Source organism: Haliotis cracherodii, unplaced genomic scaffold, assembly GCF_022045235.1.
Source record: "Haliotis cracherodii isolate W230 unplaced genomic scaffold, xgHalCrac1.p SCAF_17, whole genome shotgun sequence".
NCBI lineage: Eukaryota > Metazoa > Mollusca > Gastropoda > Lepetellida > Haliotidae > Haliotis > Haliotis cracherodii.
In genome coordinates, this window is record NW_027266272.1 from 29,905,741 (window position 1) to 29,928,210 (window position 22,470).

General features: G+C 41.0%; 1 protein-coding gene across 2 annotated transcripts in view; it reads left to right on the forward strand.

The window, feature by feature from the left end:
• The first annotated feature begins 3,399 nt into the window (after window positions 1-3,399).
• LOC139465052 (rap guanine nucleotide exchange factor 4-like) overlaps window positions 3,400-22,470 on the forward strand; it is an 87,853-nt gene continuing 68,782 nt past the window's right edge. For both annotated transcript variants that reach the window (XM_071246746.1, XM_071246747.1), the window contains exons 1-2: window positions 3,400-3,646; window positions 4,193-5,205. In XM_071246746.1, coding sequence (XP_071102847.1) covers window positions 5,171-5,205 — 35 coding nt within the window. In that variant the 5' untranslated portion in view covers window positions 3,400-3,646; window positions 4,193-5,170. The remainder of the gene's footprint in view (window positions 3,647-4,192; window positions 5,206-22,470) is intronic.

The window sequence follows — 22,470 nt, forward strand, 5'->3', positions numbered from 1 at the left end:
TAGACGTGAACTGTGCTGCTGAACTAGATTCCGGAAGTATTGTGTAGACGTGAACTGTCCCGCTGAAATACATTCAAGAAGTATTGTGTAGACGTGAACCAACCGCTGAAATACATTCAAGAAGTATTGTGTAGACGTGAACCACCCGCTGAAATAGATTCCGGAAGTATTGTGTAGACGTGAACTGTGCTGCTGAACTAGATTCCGGAAGTATTGTGTAGACGTGAACTGTCCCGCTGAAATACATTCAAGAAGTATTGTGTAGACGTGAACCACCCGCTGAAATACATTCAAGAAGTATTGTGTAGACGTGAACCACCCGCTGAAATAGATTCCGGAAGTATTGTGTAGACGTGAACTGTGCTGCTGAAATAGATTCCGGAAGTACTGTGTAGACGTGAACTGTGCTGCTGAAATAGATTCCGGAAGTACTGTGTAGACGTGAACTGTCCTGCTGAAATAGATTCCGGAAGTACTGTGTAGACGTGAACTGTCCTGCTGAAATAGATTCCGGAAGTATTGTGTAGACGTGAACTGTCCTGCTGAAATAGATTCCGGAAGTTCTGTGTAGACGTGAACTGTCCTGCTGAAATAGATTCCGGAAGTATTGTGTAGACGTGAATTGTCCCACTCAAATATATTCCGGAAGTATAGTATTGAGGTGAATTGCCCAGCTTAAACCGATTCCGGACGTATTGCATTGAGTTGAATTGCCCAGCTTAAACAGATTCAGGAAGTATTGTATAGACGTAAACTGCCTAGCCGAAGAGCGGTTTTATGCCGCTTTTAGAAGTATTCCAGCAATATCATGACAAGGGACACTGGAAAATGGGCTTCGCACGTTGTACCCATGTGGGGAATCGAACCCGGGTCTACGGCGTAACGAGCCAACGCTTGAATTACTAGGCTACCCCATCATTCCCCTGCTGAGAGAGATCCAGGACGTAAAGCAAGCAGGTGAAGTTAGTGTTGGCATGTGGTCCTTTGGACAGAGGTCACAAATCAGGTGGGGCGGCCGGGTAGCCTAGTGGTTAAAGCGTTCGCTCGTCACGCCGAAGACCCGGGTTCGATTCCCGACATGGGTACAATGTGTGAAGCCTATTTCTGGTGTCCCCCGCCGTGATATTGCTGGAATATTGCTAAAAGCGGCGTAAAACCATACTCACTGACTCACTCACAAATCAGTTAAAGATAAGCAACGTCAGTCGCGGAGAATAGTTGGATGGGTGACCGCCTTCGGCAGCTTGACTCCTGAGAGGTTCCAGGGCTTCTGTTCTACCCCAAGCACCTTGTGGGTCAGCTGGTGGAGATTCTGGAAGTATTGTACAGAAGTGAACTGCCCATTTGAAAGCGATTGAAGAGGTATAGTGCAGAGACGAAATGGTCAGCTGAAAGAGAGGTGGTGAAGCACATGTGGTGTCTCCTTAGACAAGTTACTACTTATATGCCTCTGTTCACCCAGCAGTAAAAATGGGTACTCGGTAAGATCAGATGGTATCGTCACTGACAGGGCGTGTGGTCCCAGGGGAGGTGAGAAGGAAAATCAAGTGCACACTGATCCATTGCCCGGGGTAATAACGTCAGCGCTTTGAGCGTGTGCATAAAGTCTATAACGCCATCGTCCACATAGTTGAAGCGGTCAGCTGAAAGATACACAGAAAGAATTGTGAATTATTAACGTTACCATCCAAATGGGCCTCATAGTGAGTGAATGTTGTTATATGCCACAGTAAGCAGTACATTATTACGATGTGTAAACAACAGTTTATTGTTCTTGGGCCTATTCCGTCCTGTTGTGGATATTTGGCCAAGTTTAATGATATCATCTGAACGTGTATTTAAGTGATATCAAATTATATGATAGTGATTAGGGAAGTAATCGAGAAATAATTTGAACGCTGGTTTCACCAAGTCGGTAAACTAGTAGAAGTATACACTTGAAAACTGGATGTGACCAAAACATTACAACGTAATCAGAAGGTCGCCAAAACACTCCAAATTCCAGGTCCAAAACACAGCTATGATATCAGTATCATATACATCACCCTCTAATGGTCATTTCTTTGTATTTCATCTTTAGCCAGCATCAAACATTGGTGTATACTTTCTTTTGCCCGGCAGTGTATAAACGTCCATGAAGTGAATATTGTTTTAGTTTTGCTCCCACATTGTTTGTCGTTTTACGCCGCATTCTGCAATATTCCATCTATACGGCGGCGGTCTGTAATTAAGCGAGTCTGGGCCAGACAATCCAGTGATTGACATCGATCTTGGCAATTGGGATACGATGACATGCATTAAAGAAGTCAACGAGCCTGACCACCCGATCCCGTTAGTCGCCTCTTACAAGCATAGTTGCCTTATACGGCAAGCATGGATTGCTGAAGACCTATTCTGATGCTCCCACATTGAACTGACACACCGCAACAGGAGTGAAATATGCTGTTCATGCAATGTGGCGTTAAACTCAACTCACTCTTAAGTAGCTATGTTTCCATTTCCTCATTGTATTTAAAGTGCTCGATTAAAGCTGTTCCTTCTGTAATCCCTGAACAAATGCTAATATTGCTCGGCATTGTTGATACATGCCTATTTATATACCACAATGGGATGTATTGTGTTAAATATTTATAAGCTGCGCAAATATCATTGTGGGATGGTAGCTTTCTCAGCACAATATGAACTTTATAATTATCTGAAGGGATTTTGGAAAAAGCGCTTGAATCAGGTTTTGTCTAGCGCTCACTTAGTGTGAAGTAATACCTTGTAATATCGAATTAATGTATCGACCCAACTTTCACCACATCAGAGTTGATCACGGAGTCATATATCGCAGATCAATCATCGAGATATCCTCTAAAAGCTGTGCGTCAGATTCACAGGCAGCGCTGGTGAGATGTTCGTGCGATTTTCTCAAACATGCTACTGATCTCCATCTCTGAATGCATGGGTAACTTTACTGTAATGCATTGGAAATACGGTCTGGCATTCCATATCGATGACTATCAACACTACTGTCCCAATTACTCGTGAGTAAAGCCCACTGATTTCCTTATAGGCTGGTAATAGTCTGATTGTCCGACGAGTCCCATGTCGTCTGCTAATTTTCGTGTCGTCTGCTGTCGTGAAGTGCAGCGTGCTCCCGTCCACATCAGGCCGTCTTCTCGGTCTCCTCTGCTATTTAGTAGCGTTTTGGGACTAGGGAGTGATAAACATTGATTGTGCGACCAACGGAGCGATATAATCATGTCCAACCTTCAGAGGTGCAACCAGGAGGAGACAGGCCAGACATGGCGGGACAATGACGCCGGGGACTTGTGACTGCTGTCCGGCCTGCTAGGGACATGTCTAAATGACAGCTGGAAATGCGAATGTGGAAACACGATGGTGCAAGCGGGGTTGATGTCGTGCCTATGGTGTTAAACAATACTAAAAGTATCCGACATTACGCAGCTGGTGTTTTCCTAACTGCTGACGCCTGACATACACGAAGATACCATCGGGAAAAGAACGGGTGAAAAGGAACGCTTAACGTTGAACGGGTATTCCTCACTGAGGCAATGGCGATAACGGGAATTAGTCATCGCTGATGTAAACACACATGGTGGTCGGCATGTGCTAGTAGGTGTGGTAAGACATCTGCCAGGTGATGCCCTCTAATACTTACCTTCGATTAATAACAAAGGCGGTGGATCACGCCTTGAGGCTTTCGCATGTGTCCAGGGTTGCCCGTGTTACATGAAGGTGTTAATTGTTTCCTCCATTACGTGTCCGTTAGAATGAATCATTTGTGTTGATATACAAGCCCGAGGTGTCTTTGGTCCTGTGTAGAATGACAGGTGCAGATGAGTTTATTTGACCGGTTATTGTTTTAAAACTGTTTTGTCGATATGTCATGAAAATAGTTTCAGACGGACGTGATTTTCAACTTCACGAACTAGACTGACGCACGACAGGAGCAGATGGTATTCGTAACTGGGACACCGAAGCTCTTTGAAAGACCTCTATTAGTACACATTGTATTTATGCCACTAGACGTCGGACAGTAAAAGCCGAGCAACACGGAGCTGCTATTTCACAGCGAAGTTGCATTCCCGTCTTCGTGTGCGAGTGCCCATGCTGTCTTTGTGAATCGTCTGCTTGTTTTAACGTTTTTGTCCACTAATTCCGTTGACATTTCCATGTTTGACAGGCTCCACGGATGTGTGATACAGAGGCACAATTGACGCGCCCAGTCAGCAACAGCCGATTAATGACGTCACGGCAGTCCAGAGAGAGACCCCCAATATGTCATCTCGAAGACAAAAACGCTCGTGACACCTTGCTTAGGACGATGCCAAGAACAAGGAATTCATGTCTAAATGTTCATACTTAAAAAATAAACTATCAACAAGTTCGACCAGTCTGGACAACGGGACGTATTTGTGAGTGCTAAACAAGCTTCTGACAGTGGATACTTTGATACATCAAAATATAATATAGTACTCCATCAGCCATTGTCTGATTGGACTCATGCCCTCATCATGCGGTTGGATAATTTAAAGGATTATAACTTCCATACTTAAAAGATACACGATGTGTAGGTGGATGTGTAAAAGTCAAGGGTTTGAGACATTTGATTATCAATTTAAGCATTTAATCTGAGAATGTCAAAGGGAAGTTGTTGACAGATAATTGTTGACTGCTGACATACAGTGGGAGGCCAAGCTATGTGACACATCAATTAATGCCCTTGCAGCTGTTTCAACCGGAACCATAAGCAGCTGATGTGTGCAAGCTGAGATCAGGAACCTTGCTTGGAAGCTGAGAATAGAAACTGTTTGTTTGAGCTGAGTTTAGTAGCTGTGTGTTTGATCTGAGTTTTGGAGCTGAGACAAGGAGCTGAGATCAGGAGCTGATTGTAGAAGCTGTGTGTTTGATCTGAGTTTCGGAGCTGAGTTTTAGAGCTGAGACCATGAGTTGAGTGTAGAAGCTGAGTCAATGAGATTAGTCCAGTTAGAGCTGAATACAAGAGCTGAGTTCTGGAGACAAGTTCAGGAGCAGAGGTTAGGAGTTGTCCTAGAGTTTACTGAGGCATTAACTGGAGGATAAACAAAAGCTTCTATCTGGAAAAACATGTTCCATCATACATGCACCAGTGACAATCTCACAACATCTTCAGCGTAACATCATGGTGGCGGAATGGATTGCCTGTCTGGACAAGAGGTGAGTCTGTGTGTTGTGATGTGATTGGTGGAAAAACCTGGCTAAAGGAAGTCATTGAGCAATACCCAAAGGCTGGAGTGAGCGAGTTGGGTTTAATGCCGCTTTTAGCAGTATTCCAGTTATTACACGGCGTGTCAGCTTAATGTGGGAGGAAAGCCCAAAGTGATGCATGTCTCAGACGTTTACCACTTCGGTGAAACCCACGAGCATGGGTATGGTGCTAACAAACCTAGAAACATAATCAGTGCAAACTTGAATTCGAACCCACAATCATAGGTTTCTGGCGTGTCCAAGGGATGCAACTCTGCACAGCAAATCGTGGCACCTTAGGTGACTGAGCCACCCATGCCCCCCAAAGGCTGGAAGACCTTGAGTAACATGTGACTAAAATATGTCAAAACTAAGTTCCCTTTGTGCATATGCTGTTCCCAGTAGGAGCAAAGGAAAGCCAGAAATAACTTTTGATGTAGGGTTTGCTTTGGAAGCAAGCAGCTTGGAGTGACCTCTTGATGGCTACCTGTTTTATGAGATTTGATCATGGAAATCTCCTGCACATTTTTCTTGATAGGAATGTTTTTTCTTAATTCAAACTTGGAAAAGAGTAGCATTTGACTTTTGGCAATATTGATACCGCATTAATCATACATGAAGGTTAGTATCTGTTTGAATTAGTATTTCCTCTCCACATTCTGTTCACCGTATGGCTTCAGGTGTTGCCATGGTTACAGAAACATATGATGTCATTCTTGTATCATGACGTCATCACAATCCAGAATAAATGGTGAAAATGGCCCCGGCTTAACAATAAATAATCTAAATCACTATGAGTGGTTTGGTTTTTTTCTTCAAAATTTGGGTCCGTTTACTCCAAAAGGTGAGTCCATTTTTACTAACATTCAGGACCATTTTTCTCAAAACTGTCTAGGGCTATTATTGCAAGGGGCCATTTCTCCTGCTTCTGTGATATGTAAGTCTCACAACTGTGAATCTCACATATAGGTCTTTAGCAACCCGTGCCTGCCGTAAAAGGCGACTTATATGCTAATGGAATCGGTTGGTCAGGCTCGCTGACTTGGTTGTCATTGTATCCCAAGTGCATGGATCGATGCTCATGATGTCAATCACTGGATTGTCTGGTCCATACTCAATTATTTACAGACCTCAGTCATTTAGCTGGAATCTCACATAGAGTTGCTATGGAAAATATCTGATAACCTTGTAATTTGCAACGTCATTAAACATCTGTTTTGCAGATGTTATTGACTATTTGATGTGTCAAAATTTTGACATTGGAAACCTGGGTGAATAATGTTTATGGACTGGTATGTAAATGGTATGTACTGGCAGATCAACAGAGGGATCACAGGCACTGTCAATAAGGGTCATGCAGTCCAAACCCAGGATCTGCCTCTGGTATGTCGTATTCCGGCAATACTGTTAAAAGCGGCGTTAAACCCAACTCACTCACTCACTCACTCATATTCCAGCAGGTCACAGGAGACTGTACCAGTGCCGTCTATTTTCAAAGGTCCTTCTAATGGTGCTAATATTTCCTTGTGATCTGAAATGAACTTACAGTTAAGCAGTTAAGTTATTGATTCTGCCGACTTCCCTTCTCCGCTTCCTTCGGCTATCTCCCATTATGTCTTAATCAGAGAATCATGTACTTTCAGTAGACAATAATACATATGACCGCCTCCATGGTCTAACAGTAGAGTGTCTGCATGGAGAGCAGAAGGTCTGGGGTTCCATCCCACATCATACCAAAAGACGTTAAAAAGATGGTACTTGTTGTCACCTTGCCTGGCGCTCAGCATTAAGGTGGTAAAACCAGGACTGGTCGGCTTGTTGTCAGTATTCTGAATGTGCATGCACATCGCTATGTAAGTGCAATAATCTTGAATGCAACCTTAAACCCCATTTCACCTCACCTCACCCAATAATGCATATAAATTAGCAACCCAAAGAGATCTTTTGTTGCAAATGTGTTCATTTGTTCAGCCCAGATAGTGAAGTTCACAACTGACTTAAAAACTGTGCAGACCCTTGCATTGCTGGTTAGACAGGACAGGTTACCTCAAAATCTGGAAAAGTTTCTGGAAAATACAGAAGGTCTGATTATGAAAGGATAAAGATTGGTCAGCTGATGACCAATGATTGGTCAATAATTCCACATTGATTAGAAAACACTAATTCCAGGGTTGGACAAAGCCACTAAACCACTAGTCAGAGACAAGGGGAATTTGGAGACATCGCTTCTGATGTCTTTCTCTTCATTATGGGTGTTATGGCAAAACTTTCTATAGATATAGATTCAATAGATTCTCCTGCAAGACAAAGGTTAGAATCTTTTACATGATGAAGCATGTTTAATTTATACTTCACACCTGACAACATCTTGGAAAAAACTTTGGAAGAACCAAAAATGTAACTTAAATGTGGTTCTTATTTTATTTTTTTTCCCACGTGCCAACCAGGAAGATTTTACAAAACAAATTGTGAGGATTGGAGGATAGTAACCTGTGGTTGGTGTACAAAATGTTTTTGTTATTTGTTTGACTGGCATTACGCAACAAACAACCAAACGCACAACAATCTGTAAGTCTGTGGAGACATGTGGTCCTTGGTACAGTGCACTGGTCGCACATCTGGTAAACGTCGGGCACGGAGAGTTTTTGTTTGTTTGTTTAATGCTGCACTCAGCAATATTTCAGCTTTATGGCAGTGGTCTGTAAATGATAAAGGGACTAGACAATCCAGTGATTGATATCATGAGCATCAATATATGTAATTGGGACACAATAACATGCATCAACCCAAGTCAGCGAGCCTAACCACCCGATCCTGTTAGTCGCCTTTTATGACAAGCATAGTCGCCTCTTATGACAAGCATAGTCTCCTTTTATGACAAGCATAGTCGCCTCTTATGACAAGCATAGTCTCCTCTTATGACAAGCATTGGTTGCTGAAGTTGTAACCTTGGCCTTCTCGGGTCGTCATGGAGAGTAGTTGGACGGGTGACAATGGTCGGCAGCTTGACTCCAGAGACATTCATGGGCTTCTGTCTTGCACTACTCTGAAGGTGTGTGGTGTTTCCCTAGCCAAGTGACATTGTCTCAAAAAGCATGATATGTATATCCTGTTCATAGTGACTTGGTACCCAGGTAGGATAAGATGATAATGTGACTGTTAACCTCTAGTGTCTCACAGGCAGTGTGGTTGTATACTCCCCAGAGAGCTGAGAATCAAAATAGAGTACATTCTGACCCACTGACCCATTGACCGGGGTAATAGTGCCATAAGGTTCACTTGGTGAAGGGGCTGTGGGGTAGCCTAGCGGTGAAAGCGTTCGCTCATGCCGATTCAAGGCCAGGTTCGAATCACCACATGGGTACGTAGCATGTGTGAAGCCCATTTCTGGTGTTGCCTGTCGTGATCTTGCTGGAATATTGCTAAAAGGAGCGTACTCCCTTACTCACTTGGTGAATGGCGCATGATAAGTGAATTATTATTATTATTATTATTATTATTATAGTTTTATTAAACCAAGAAATACAAAAATATCTGGTCCTAGTTTCTAGTGAGTTTGCAGCAAGTTACATGTGCATGTTTAATGCCATTCAGTCCATCATGCTGTGCACAATTACACAACTCAATGGCTGTATTGAGTGTGTGCAGACATCATTACTCTGCCTGCATAACACTGCTGGGAAACATTCAGTGGGGGCATGTGGCCACACTTGTTTACTTGTTTGGTTCATGGCTGGACCACCTGGAACACACATTAACAAAATACGTTCACTTGCCAACTGTACCATTATTGGTATGTTAGAATAATAAAAGGATTCTGCTAAATAGCATCAATAGGTCGTAGCTTTGTAAACACTATGTTCCTAATCTAATAATTTATTTCTTACAGGGTTTGCACAGGCTTGAAAAGGCCTTGCATTGGCATTTACCTCGAAAAGGCCTTAAAATGAACAAAATGACTTGAAAAGGCCTTGAGTTGGCATTTACCTTGAAAAGGCCATATAATAAACAAAATGTCTTGAAAAGACCTTGAAATACTCCTTAGTTACACATCCAATTGTATTTTACTAATTAAATACAAAACCTGAACATGCTTGAGATTGTCCGTGAAAACATATGCAATAATGCTTCATGATGATAATGAGTTAATTAAACTTTCTGGCTGATTTTGCTTTCCTTGTTTGCATGTTTGTATCACAATTACATAGATCCATGCTCATGATGTTAAACTGGTCCAGACTCAGTTATTTACAGACCGCTGTCATGCAGCAGGAATATTGCTGAGTGTGGGTTGAAAACCAAACAAGCAGTCAAATGCAGTTGTGATCAGGAATAAGTAACTCTCCTATATATTACGTCACATTACTCATTTGCCTTGAATTTCACTGAAAGTGCCTTGAAGACACCTTGAATTGGTAGAGGACTAATCTGTACTATCCCTGTCTTATGTATGGCCTAAATGTTTTGAACAATAGCTGATGAAAACGTGGCAGTTTTGTGGCCTCCTCAATCATCCAGTGTAACATATCTCCATCTGTTGTGACAAAGAACCTGGACTGTTTCACAGGTATCTCCATCCCCCATCTCTTTCATCACTAGTCTAACACAGAATGTCCCTTGGTGATCAGTGTCATTTGATTGGATGGCAAATTTAGTTTCATGTCATTTGCATTGTGCTCAGAACCATGTTAGGGTAGCAAATGGGTGTATATCATGATATAATGAAGATATCCTACCCTGGATTGTTGCCACTGCAGTCACCTACTGAGGAAAAGCAACCCTTATGAGACAGATGTGAAGATATACAATTGGAGAAAGGTCCACCGCCAAATCTTCTTCATTTTCATATATCCTGAATTTCCTTGTACATTTTGGCAATACATATAGCCTATATGACATTGATGTCTGTTAAATGTCTTAAACATTACCACACTCATGCTGAAACGTTAGATGGTCACAATACACAGCCAGGTCATGTGATGCAAAGAAGCTCTCAGGAAGCAATTGAAAATGAGTCAAATGACTACTGCTTTGTAGCACATCATTTGATAACTGATTTTGTTTTCCACAATGTAATATATACTACTCAAAAGAAGTTAAGGAACACCTGATTATTTCATATGACTAGTTAATCTATCATGTCATCATATCTGTTATGATTAACTGTGGCAAAATGAAAGAAACGTGTGTTCTTTAACTTTTTTTGAGTAGTATATGTCACTTTGTCAGGAAATTATTACAGGATACAATTGTTGAAAACAATATGTTCCAGAAAAAATCATTTGTATTCAGGTTTTACCCCCGAAATAATTATTCTCTGGATTGGTATGCTGGATGTTCTATACAATGTGTTCTGAATACAACAGAACTATTTGGCTCTACTTGCCAAAGCAAAACATTGTGTGCTTTGAAGCAGTGATAAAAACTGTCCTGTCTACAGCAAAACTCCTAGGCTCCTCCTGGTGACCCCCTCTCTGAATATTTAATGGTGGCTCCCTAATTACTAATTATCTTAATTGTCTTGATTATTAGCGTTGAAATTGACTTGTTAAATACTGATTGAGTTTCTATCTCACTTCACAATTATAATCACAATTAATGAGCTACACTTTAAACGATGACGACTTGTTAAAGACTGATTTGATATTGATGGGTTTTCTGATAAACAGTAGCAGCCTGATGGGAACTCTAAATACAAATACGTTAACACTGATTGCATTAACTTACAATGACAGTCTCGCGAACTCCGCATATGCATAGGGGCAGTGGGGTAGCCTAGTGGTCAAAGCTCGCTTACCAGACAGTGAAAGTGACAGTCGGAATGTGTTTTCTGATTATTCAACCTCGAAAATGTTAACACAGGGTATTCTGAACGACAGTTACGGCCCGTACAACTGATTCCGTCGAAATTATCATCTATCTCTTGCTTCCGTGGGATTAACATTTGAATGGAAGAGACATTGCACAGTATATATGTGGGAAGCATTACCATACAATCACAACCATATACATGTATTAGATATTCCTGAATGTTCGTTTGTTCAGTTTTCAAAATTTTAATAGACAACTGTGTTAACATGTTTTTCAAGCGTAGTCTGAAATGGAAGTCGCCAGGTTGAAACGAGTGCCATAAAGCTTGAGAAAGCTGCTTTCTAATTGGCTGATATCGACTTCTTGTTAGTTGTTCCAGTGGTCGGTCAAAGTTTGCGAAAGGTCGTTCTGACATGACCCGTAATGGGATGTCCTCAGATCTTTGTTTAGCGGCACAAGAACTTAGAACTGATTTTAATGAGATTGGGTACAAGGTGTGAAGCCGTTTCTGGTATCCCCTGCGGTGATATTTCTGAAATATTGCTAAAAGGGATGTAAAACAATACTCACTCACGCATAAATATATGTGAGGTGAAATGGGGTTTAACGTCGCATTCAAGGTTATCACGCGTATATGGTGATGTGCAAACATAAAGTGAATTTTACTTGCTATTATTAATTGAGATTAATCATTATACGAAAAGCAACCAAATGAGTGTATTGATTCTGAAACCATATAAATGTTATGTTTATGAAGACGTAGAGAATGATTTTTCAAAATGGTAAATTAATTTGTATTTTGCCTTGCTAAATTATTTATTAGATTTTCTTTCCCATCTGCCTCACTACCAAACACTCTGCCTCACTAACAAACACTCTGCCTCACTAACAAACACTCTGCCTCACCTCACTAAAAAACACTCTGCCTTACCTCACTACCAAACACTCTGCCTTACCTCACTACCAAACACTCTGCCTCACTACCAACACTCTGCCTCACTACCAAACACTCTGCCTCACTACCAACACTCTGCCTCACTACCAAACACTCTGCCTCACTACCAACACTCTGCTTCACCTCACTACCCAACACTCTGCTTCACCTCACTACCAAACACTCTGCTTCACCTCACTACCAAACACTCTGCCTCACCTCACTACCAAACACTCTGCCTCACTACCAAACACTCTGCCTCACCTCACTACCAAACACTCTGCCTTACCTCACTACCAAACACTCTGCCTCACCTCACTACCAAATACTCTGCTTCACCTCACTACCAAACACTCTGCCTCACCTCACTACCAAACACTCTGCCTCACTACCAAATACTCTGCTTCACCTCACTACCAAACACTCTGCCTCACCTCACTACCAAACACTCTGCCTCACTACCAAACACTCTGCCTCACCTCACTACCAAACACTCTGCCTCACGACCAAAACCTCTGCCTCACTACCAAACACTCTGCCTTACCTCACTACCAAACACTCTGCCTCACCTCACTACCAAATACTCTGCTTCACCTCACTACCAAACACTCTGCCTCACCTCACTACCAAACACTCTGCCTCAACTTACTACCAAACACTCTGCCTCACCTCACTACCAAACACTCTGCCTCACTACCAATAGGGATGTCATGATACGACTCTCCCCCTATACAATAATATCGCGATACTTTGTTCATGATACGATTCATATCATGATACATAGTTTGGGGCAATTTTGTACTAATTTTTATGTTTCATATGGCATAAGCAAAGGTTTGAAAATTCCAGAATACCCGGACTACGATATTTGAAAATGAAAACATCTTATTTCAATGAATACTTTATTAACTTAAGTGTTACATGAGTTAGAAAAATACCAGAACAGAATTTAAGTTTGAAAGTAATGTACATTGTACAATGTAGATATATCATCTGTTAATAACGATAAAACTGTTTATCAAAATGTAGGTAGACCCAGTTTGCCAGCAGTGTTGTTCCATTGCCTTTTGAATGTTCTATGTGTGAAACAATAGGAGATTAAAATATTAATCGATACAGGTACGTGTGTATCATGTATCATATCATCTGAGAATATTATCAATGCATCAAAATGTTCATGAATCGTTACATCCCTATTGGTCATGTGGATTATATTCGTCCAGTGTATCCAGATGCCTTAAAAAATTTTTTTTGAAAGCAATGAAATAAATAATTAAAAAATGCCCCCACCTCATTTGTTGAAGAAAAAAGGATGAAAATCTAAGAATTAACTTGTCTTGGCCACAGTAGAACCGTTTATTTTGGAGAACTATCCTCGTCTGGCTGTTACCAGCAGAAAGTTGAATTATAGTAATTAGGAGAACTACGGTGACCTTTAACAGTCTTTCAATGGCTAAATGTTGATGAAGATGACCTATTTCATGTGGTATATGCTGAAAGGTTTTCTATGTGCAACTGATTTGTTAATATGGACTTATGTATTTGTTTTATCTTGTCACGCATGGTGGATTGATCTTCACTGAAATCTAAAACAGACACAACATAGTGGTTTGCTGGCACACTTAGTTTGCATAGGGCATATCTAAACATCTTGCTGTAGCAAGCTGGAAGAATATGTATTTCCTTAACCCTGCCTTGAATTGATGTTTCAGATTAAGAGATAGACTTTCACCTTCAAATAAATAGGAAATGTTTATAAGTGCATAGAAACCATGTAATGTTTCAATTCTAGTCAGCTTGATTTTCATCAGTTTTTTTTGGTGAATTATATACATTTGAACATTTATATGCATTGCTCATTCTCAAGATTGACATTTGGAGTCATAAGTTTTTTATGTTGTATGTGCAGGATAAAACTTTGAAATATAACCCCAGTCATATATTACTCATACACATAAAGTTTGAACATTCTATTCTAGCCTATTGATGCCCGAAACACTTCATGGTAAATTTGCTCCCGTGAGGCACTGTCTTCATCAGCTGATGTCAACACCAACAAATACAACTTCAATCCTTATATTGACAGATATATAAATCATAACAAAACTATCCATTAAACATCAAACTTTAATTATTTAAAGTGAACTATATCAACGTGGAGAGTCGAGACATCATCTGTCCCTTAAACATTCCATTTGGAGTGACATCTCTTGGTTTTACAAACGGCAGAAAATTGAGGCTATGGCAATGTCATTCACTTGAAATATAAGTTGCACCCAGTAAAGTTAGCGTTGGAAAGAAATCCAGACCCGGCTGATGCTGAAAATGGATTGATATTAACGTTTTGTGATTAACGATTTGATTCCATGGCTGGGTTATTGCTGAAAATGGCATAAAACTTTACTCACTTTACAACTGACCTCAATCGTGAAAGAATATCAGCTTACATCTTGATACTAACCCTGACAAGTAAATTTGTATATTCCAAGCCAAAGTATCTATTTACGTGTAATTGGATCTCCTTATAGTACTAGGGCATGGGACTGTCCCATTTGTCCAAGACACACAATTGACCATGCAGAGTTGCATCCTGCAGGCATACCAGAAACCTTTGATCATGGGTCAAATGCCACTAAACAAAGATCTGTGGTCATCAAATTACGGGTCACATCAGAGCGTCCTTTTGCAAACTTTGACCAACCACTGAAATATCTAACAAGAAGTCAGCCAATTAGAAAGCAGCTTTCTCGAGCTTGTTTCAACCTGGCCACTTCCAAGTCAGACTACGCCTGAAAAATATGTTGGCACAGTTCTTGATTAAAATTTTGAAAACTGAACAAACTAACATTCTGGAATGTCTAATATATGGTTGCAATTGTATGGCAGTGCTTCCCACGTACTGTGCAACGCCTCCTCCATTCAAATGTTTATCTCACGGAAGCAAGAGATAGATGATAATTTTAACGGAATCAGTCATTCTGAATACCCTGTGTTAACGTTTTTTGAGGTTGCATGATTAGAAAACACATTCCGATTGTCACTTTTATGATCTGGTAAGAGACACTTTGACTGGTCGGATAAAACGTCGTTCTGACATGACCCATAATGGGATATCCTAAGATAGCAAGAAATAAGATCTGATTTTCATGAGATTGCTTGAACCCAGAAGTGATAACTCACGGGATGCCTATTGTGTAATTCCTATATTCTTTGAATGACAACTGCTGCTCAGTAAACCGTGTTTGTGTTTATATTCAAGTTGGTATTTCCGCTATCCAAAGTGAGTTCGTCTTATTGCTGATAGTCATTTTGGAGACATAAATGCAAAGTTTCATTAATGCGAACAAAAACTACTTGCATTTTTCACATTTAAATCCTGCTCATGTTAATTTCAAGATTTAGAAGTATTCATTGGCAAAAACCTACTTTGTTATATTGTCTGAGGTAGTCTAACTGTAAAACAGATACCTCTTGATTTTTGTTTGGAGCTGAGCTCTGTAGAGGAGGTTCACCTCCATTCTATGATGAAGCCATTTCACCATGACAACTAGAACGCTTTAAATTGGTAACCCTAAACTTGAATGATGTATTCATATGCAAGGTTTTTGAGTGACAGGCTTGTTAATGATGAGATATGTAATAGAATTAGATACCTGATTTTAATCTTATTTTGACCAATCAGAATCAAGCATTCTTATGTAATAGTAGAATAAATATTGTACACAGCAATTAGCAATCAGTGACGGTGAGGGACTGTCGGCTGATCATTTTGAGCCAGCCAGTTACAGTTGTTTCAGACAGTAATTTCCTGTCTCGTTTAACTATCAGACTGTCCATATTAACTGACTCTGGGGAACTGAGAAAATGTATCTAGTTAACTGGAATTTCTGCTATTGTGACATTGCTAGTTATCAGAATCAAAGGAGGATAAATAGAGGCCTCGACAACAACCCAATAGAAGGATCAGGTTCATCATTTCGTCTAGTTATGGGGGCGGTTGGGTAGCCTAGTGGTTAAAGCGTTCGCTAGTCACGCCGAAGACCCGGGTTCGATTCCCGACATGGGTACAATGTGTGAAGCCCATTTCTTGTGTCCCCCGCCATGATATTGCTGGAATAATGCTAAAAGCGGCGTAAAACCATATTCACTCACTCACTCATTCGTCTAGTTATGGGGTAATCTGCTAGTTTGGATATATACTCCACAAATACTCCACGTAATCATACAAACTTAATGGTTAATGAAAAATTGATAAGTTACTTAATTGTGTAAATAACAGTAAATTTGTCAGTCTGAATATGAATTGTTTTCTTGTTTTAGTTTAAATTAAAATATTTTGTAAACGTATTTAGGATCTTCAGCCAAATTTATCACCAAAATGCTTTTATTCTTCTGAGAAAAAGGGAGTTTGGGATTCTAAATGATCACAATCTGTCAAATAACATTCTCACAGTTACTTTTGTCTTTGAGTAAACTTGATATACAGGGTGACAGTGTACATGTTATAATGTAGCCTCACATACACTGAAGAGTGAGACTATGGTTTTACACACCTTTTATCAATATCCCAGCAATATCACAACAGAGGACACCAGAATTGGGCTTCACACATCATATCCGTGTGGGGAATTGCAAATTGGGAACTGATGCAAATAATTTACAGTGAGTCCTAGGGGACAAACAAAAGTATGGCTGTTTGAATGATTAACACTAAACAGAATTGGAAGTTGCATGTTACATGGAACTGATATGTCTTGTCTGATACACTCCAAGTTCAGTGTGTCAGTTGTTGATTTTGTCAGTCTAATCAAGTGATGCGTGCCATGTGTCGCCAGCCTGGGACCCCCATGTTCACGACATGGACCCCCATAAATTATTACCAACCATGCCCTGGACATGAAAATATTACGGCTATCAATATAAAGTATTCATGCTTGTTTGAAAAGTGTATCCGACTTCTGTTATTTCTTTGCAACATTCTTCTTGATCTTTATGTCTTCTGTCATCTACTCCAAGACAAATAGGTGAGCTACAGAGCCTTGTGGCTCGTGTGCTTCTGTTTGCTGAAACTATGATTTAAAAGAACTGTTAAAATTGTAGCACTTTTCACCCTTAGCACATGGTGCTGAGAACATCTGTGCACACCCAACACAAGATACTAGCTTGAGAACAGCAAAGAGAGCCTTGCTCTGCTTCCCACATACTTCAACATGAGAAGTTTCAGAACACACTCCAGGCAACATTCTGCATTCATTTTATTGCTGTTTTCTTTGAAGTCAGGAAATCTGATCTCAATCTGTCTCTAATAACCTTTGTCACCAAGCTGTTAATACTCCTGCTTAGTGAAGTATTTAAACCTGCCTGTATTCTGTCAACACCTTGCTGATGGTGCAAGAGTCCAACTCCCTCTGTGGCCCTGGGGAAGAACCGAGGGAGGAAGTGCTGTCATCCTCAGATCTTCCCCCAACATGAACAAGTGGATGTTGTAAGGGAAGCCATGGCTGGAGGACCTAAAATAACACCATATTTTTATTTTGGAAGTGACGTCACTGTCTCCACTTATGTAATAAACCATCTCAGTAGTTTAACACAGAATGTCTCTTGCTCGTGAATGTATTAGGTGTGTCATGAGGAGCACACCGGTGCCTCACATACTAATGTCTGATATACAGGTGTCTGAAACAATGTTGTCAAACATGCCAGGGTCTAGAGTGCTGTTTAACAGGTTGAGGAATGCGTATCCAGTATATCGGGGTCAAGTATACTTTGGTTGGTTGGTTGTTTAACGCCGCACTCAGCAATATTCCAGCTATATGACGGCAGTCTGTAAATAATCGAGTCTGGACCAGACAATCCAGTGATTGACATCATGAGCATCGATCCACGCAATTGGGATCGATGACATGTATCAACAAAGTCAGCGTGATGGATATATAGGTGTCTGATATATAGGTGATGGATATATGGATATATGATATACAGGTGATGGATATATGGGTGTCTGATATATAGGTGATGGATATACGGATATCTGATATACAGGTGATGGATATATGGGTGTCTGATATATAGTGATGGATATATGGGTGTCTAATATACAGGTGATGGATATATGGGTGTCTGATATATAGGTGATGGATATAAGGGTGTCTGATATACAGGTGATGGATATGTGGGTGTCTGATATATAGGTGATGGATATATGGGTGTCTGATGTTCTGGTTATGGATATATGGGTGTATGATATACTGGTGATGGATATATGGGTGTCTTATATACAGGTGATGGATATATGGGTGTCTGATATACAGGTGATGGATATATGGGTGTCTGATATACAGGTGATGGATATATGGGTGTCTGATATACTAGCATATCATGAACGTACAGGTGTCAAACATGCTGGTGTCCGATCTACTTTTGGGAGTCTTAGGCTGGGGAAATGTGCAACCAGATTCTCAAATGTAGAGAATGGATGCAGAAAAAAATATACTGCGTCTCTCAGGGACCTACATATTCATTGAACCTGCAGCGCATCATGAGCAGTTTTGAGTGTCCATAATTTCATTCTTCAATCATGACCTCTGTCCACATGATCACTGATTCATTCCAGACTTTAAAGTAATTATCAATATGTCCAGTACACACCAGCATTTCATTACTTTACAGGAACCTCATATTGCCTGCAAGGACCCTTAAAGTAAATTATGTTTATAAGTCAAGGGAACACCCTGCATCAGTAAAATCATTGGAAATCAAGGGTTGCGGTGCCCATGTCTGTGCCCGCCATGTTCATGCCTTGGCCACCCCAACACTACTGCTGTGAGTCCCTTGGCTTCCAAAATATATTCTTAAAAAGAAAGAAACACAATACAGGTATTTTTTGCCATAAAAGCAAAAGTAGCAGACCAAGAGGTGCAAAATGAAAAGGTTTAATGTGTTGTAGTGTCAGTGACAAATTTCCCGGATCAAATGATCACAACAAAGACATGCAAACCATCAGTGGGGAAACAAGTACGATTCAGGAAATGCACCCAGTGCATTAACAAAAAGGCCATGGAGCTGCACGCACTGCACGTGCAGCAGGACTATGAACAGTATTAAAGAGCAGGGTTTTTGATGGCCTGGCATCTGCATCAATCGAAAAGTGACAGTTCAACAACATGCCAAGATTAACAGAAATGCAAAGAAACAGCGTCATAGGCCACTTGCAGGCAGGGGCATCCCGATCAGGGTATGGCCTCAACTGCGATGGAGAGATGTCTGGTTCAGCGACGAATCAAGATTTCTCCTCCGTCGAGGGCATGGAAGAGCACGGGTCTACAGACGTCGGGGAGAACATTACGCCAGAACCTGCTTACAGGAAGTGGACAGGTTTGGTCGGGGTAGCGTTATGATGTGGGCGGAAGCGATGTATTCCAGCAGGACAATGCTCGACCACATACAGCACGGATCACAAGAGCCTTTTTACACAACAACGACGTTAACGTTCTCCCCTGGCCCTCCAGATCCCCAGATTTGAACCCGATAGAGCACCTATGGGATGAATTGGATAGATGGCTATGCCAACGTCAACCAACTGTTTACAACTGGTCTACAGCAACCCATGCATGTTGAAAGAGGTGACTAACGGGATCAGGGGTCAGGGTCGCCGAATTAGTTGATGCCAGTCATCATATCCCAATTGTGCAGATTCATGCTCATGATGTCAATGACTGGATTAACTGGTCCACACTTGATTTTTTTACAGACCGCTGTCATATGGCTGGAATGCTGCTACTGAGTACGGCATTAAACAACAAACAAAACCATAGCAGAAAAAATAGTCAGTACATCAAGAAGGTGGGATCTTGGAGGAGGTGGGATCTGGGATGTTTTGTTTTTTAAATTTGTTCCTGAAAATGTTGACATTTTGCTATTGTCCCTTCAAGAAAAAAATAACTTGTTCACTGGACTAGCTGGATTTTCTGAAAAATAAAGTTTGGTGGGTCCTCAAAAAAAATGTTTTCCCCCTTTCAGAGAAAATACTTGCATGTCTTGAAGTATGAGCGATGAATTAGTCCTAGGGGTAAGACTTCTGCCCATATCCCACCTTAAAAATATTTATGATTAAAAGGATTGAGGGGCAAAGCATACATATATAACAATTTTCCTAAGCACAGATTTTTTTCCCCTGGATTTATTGTTCCACAGAAACAAAACTCCTTGTACATGAAGACCCAGAAACAAAACTCCTAGTACATCAAGTCCCCCAGAACAAATGTACAGGGAAACATATTTGCACTCACATAATTGCTGACTGAAACAATATCTCAGTGTCTCAAACTAAAGTCCGCTCCCCCAAGCCTGATGTACATTAAATGGTCGGACCGTAATGAGAGGCCTCATCCTCAGTTTTCCTGCCTACAGATCCAGATTGCTAAAAGGACATCTTATATTGATGCCTACTATTAATCATCGTAAGAAAGTTGTGATGGCTACTGTGTCCTTATCACAGATCTGTAAACATATTTAGACTAATCCTGTATGATTTAGTATTTTCGCTCATTCTAGGATATATCTCATTACTGAGCTTATCAGGTTTAATGGTGACAGTCATTTGTCATCCAACTATGTAAGCCTAATCCCACTTGATGTCCAGTCTGCCATTACAGGGGCGAGCTGGCTGGAGCTGTGACACTGGTAACTAGGGCAGCAGGATGAGTGTATTGCACTGTAGGATACTTCAGGGTTATTGTGGTAGAAGGATGAGTGTATCACACTGTAGGAGACTTCAGGGTAGTTGTGGCAGAAGGATCAGTGTATCACGCTGTAGGAGACTTCAGGGTTATCATGGCAGAAGGATGAGTGTATCACACTGTAGGAGACTTCAGGGTTATTGTGGCAGAAGGATGAGTGTATCACACTGTAGGAGACTTCAGGGTTATCATGGCAGAAAGTGAGTGTATCACTCTGTAGGAGACTTCAGGGTTATCATGGCAGAAAGTGAGTGTATCACACTGTAGAAGACTTCAGGGTAGTTGTGGCAGAAGGATGAGTGTATCACTCTGTAGGAGACTTCAGGGATATTGTGGCAGAAGGATGAGTGTATCACACTGTAGGAGACTTCAGGGTTATCATGGCAGAAAGTGAGTGTATCACTCTGTAGGAGACTTCAGGGTAGTTGTGGCAGAAGGATGAGTGTATCACACTGTAGGAGACTTCAGGGTTATCATGGCAGAAAGTGAGTGTATCACTCTGTAGGAGACTTCAGGGTAGTTGTGGCAGAAGGATGAGTGTATCACTCTGTAGGAGACTTCAGGGATATTGTTGTAGAAGGATGAGTGTATCACACTGTAGGAGACTTCAGGGTAGTTGTGGCAGAAGGATGAGTGTATCACTCTGTAGGAGACTTCAGGGTTATTGTGGCAGAAGGATCAGTGTATCACGCTGTAGGAGACTTCAGGGTTATCATGGCAGAAGGATGAGTGTATGACACTGTAGGAGACTTCAGGGTTATTGTGGCAGAAGGATGGAGTGTATGACACTGTAGGAGACTTCAGGGTTATCATGGCAGAAGGATGAGTGTATGACACTGTAGGAGACTTCAGGGATATCATGGCAGAAAGATGTGGTGTGTGATAGGCTTGTTTGTGATATACTGGAGTGTGATATACTGATATCAAGTAGCTCCGTGTGCGATATCCTAGTGTCTTGGTACAACACTTTTTATGGGGCAATCTTGTCCCGCGAACAACTTTTGTATCTATTTTTTTGGTGAAAACTGAGGCTGTTATTTTTTTTCAAGTATTTTAAGGGGGGAATTATTATTTTTTAAATCCCAGCTCCCCTCAAGAATATCCTTACTCCAAGAAAAGACTTGTGACTGCAGTTCCTGGATCCCAATGACCATTATCAGTAAAAAGGAACATGTAAGCTTGTACTCTGCTGGCCCATAATCAAACAGCCGAGCAGTTGGTGACGGATTCGCTCCCTTCAACAGAGGTGCCACTTTACAGATGAATTTTGCATGAATCTCATCAGATAAGAAAGTGTTTTGTAAGACACTGCTTACACAAACAACATTGATCATTGTTGCTGTAACTTTTGTAAATTGTCTGACAAATTATTTATCAGGATTGTAGACATGCCATGTTGCACATATTCTAGGGTCTATTTCATCAAGATCTCAAGGCCCTAAACGAGATACGTACCATCACAGGAGAAAGTAAATATGCAAATAAGAATGACCCAAAAACATTAACATTTGATAGTAATATTCTAGCTTTTGTAAGACTTATTAATCATGGGGATATCGGAGGCACAAGGTACATTTACATCATTAAGTTGGTCCTGCCTGAAATGATATGTGTATCTGGTACTGAGGGGGCAAGTGAAAGTGACAACTTCATACCAAGTTCATCTCAAGTGTCTTTCTTGACTTGATGCTGGCCTGTGTGGATGAGAAACTATGGAACAGAAAGTGGTCATCAGGGGCCCATCACTCCATC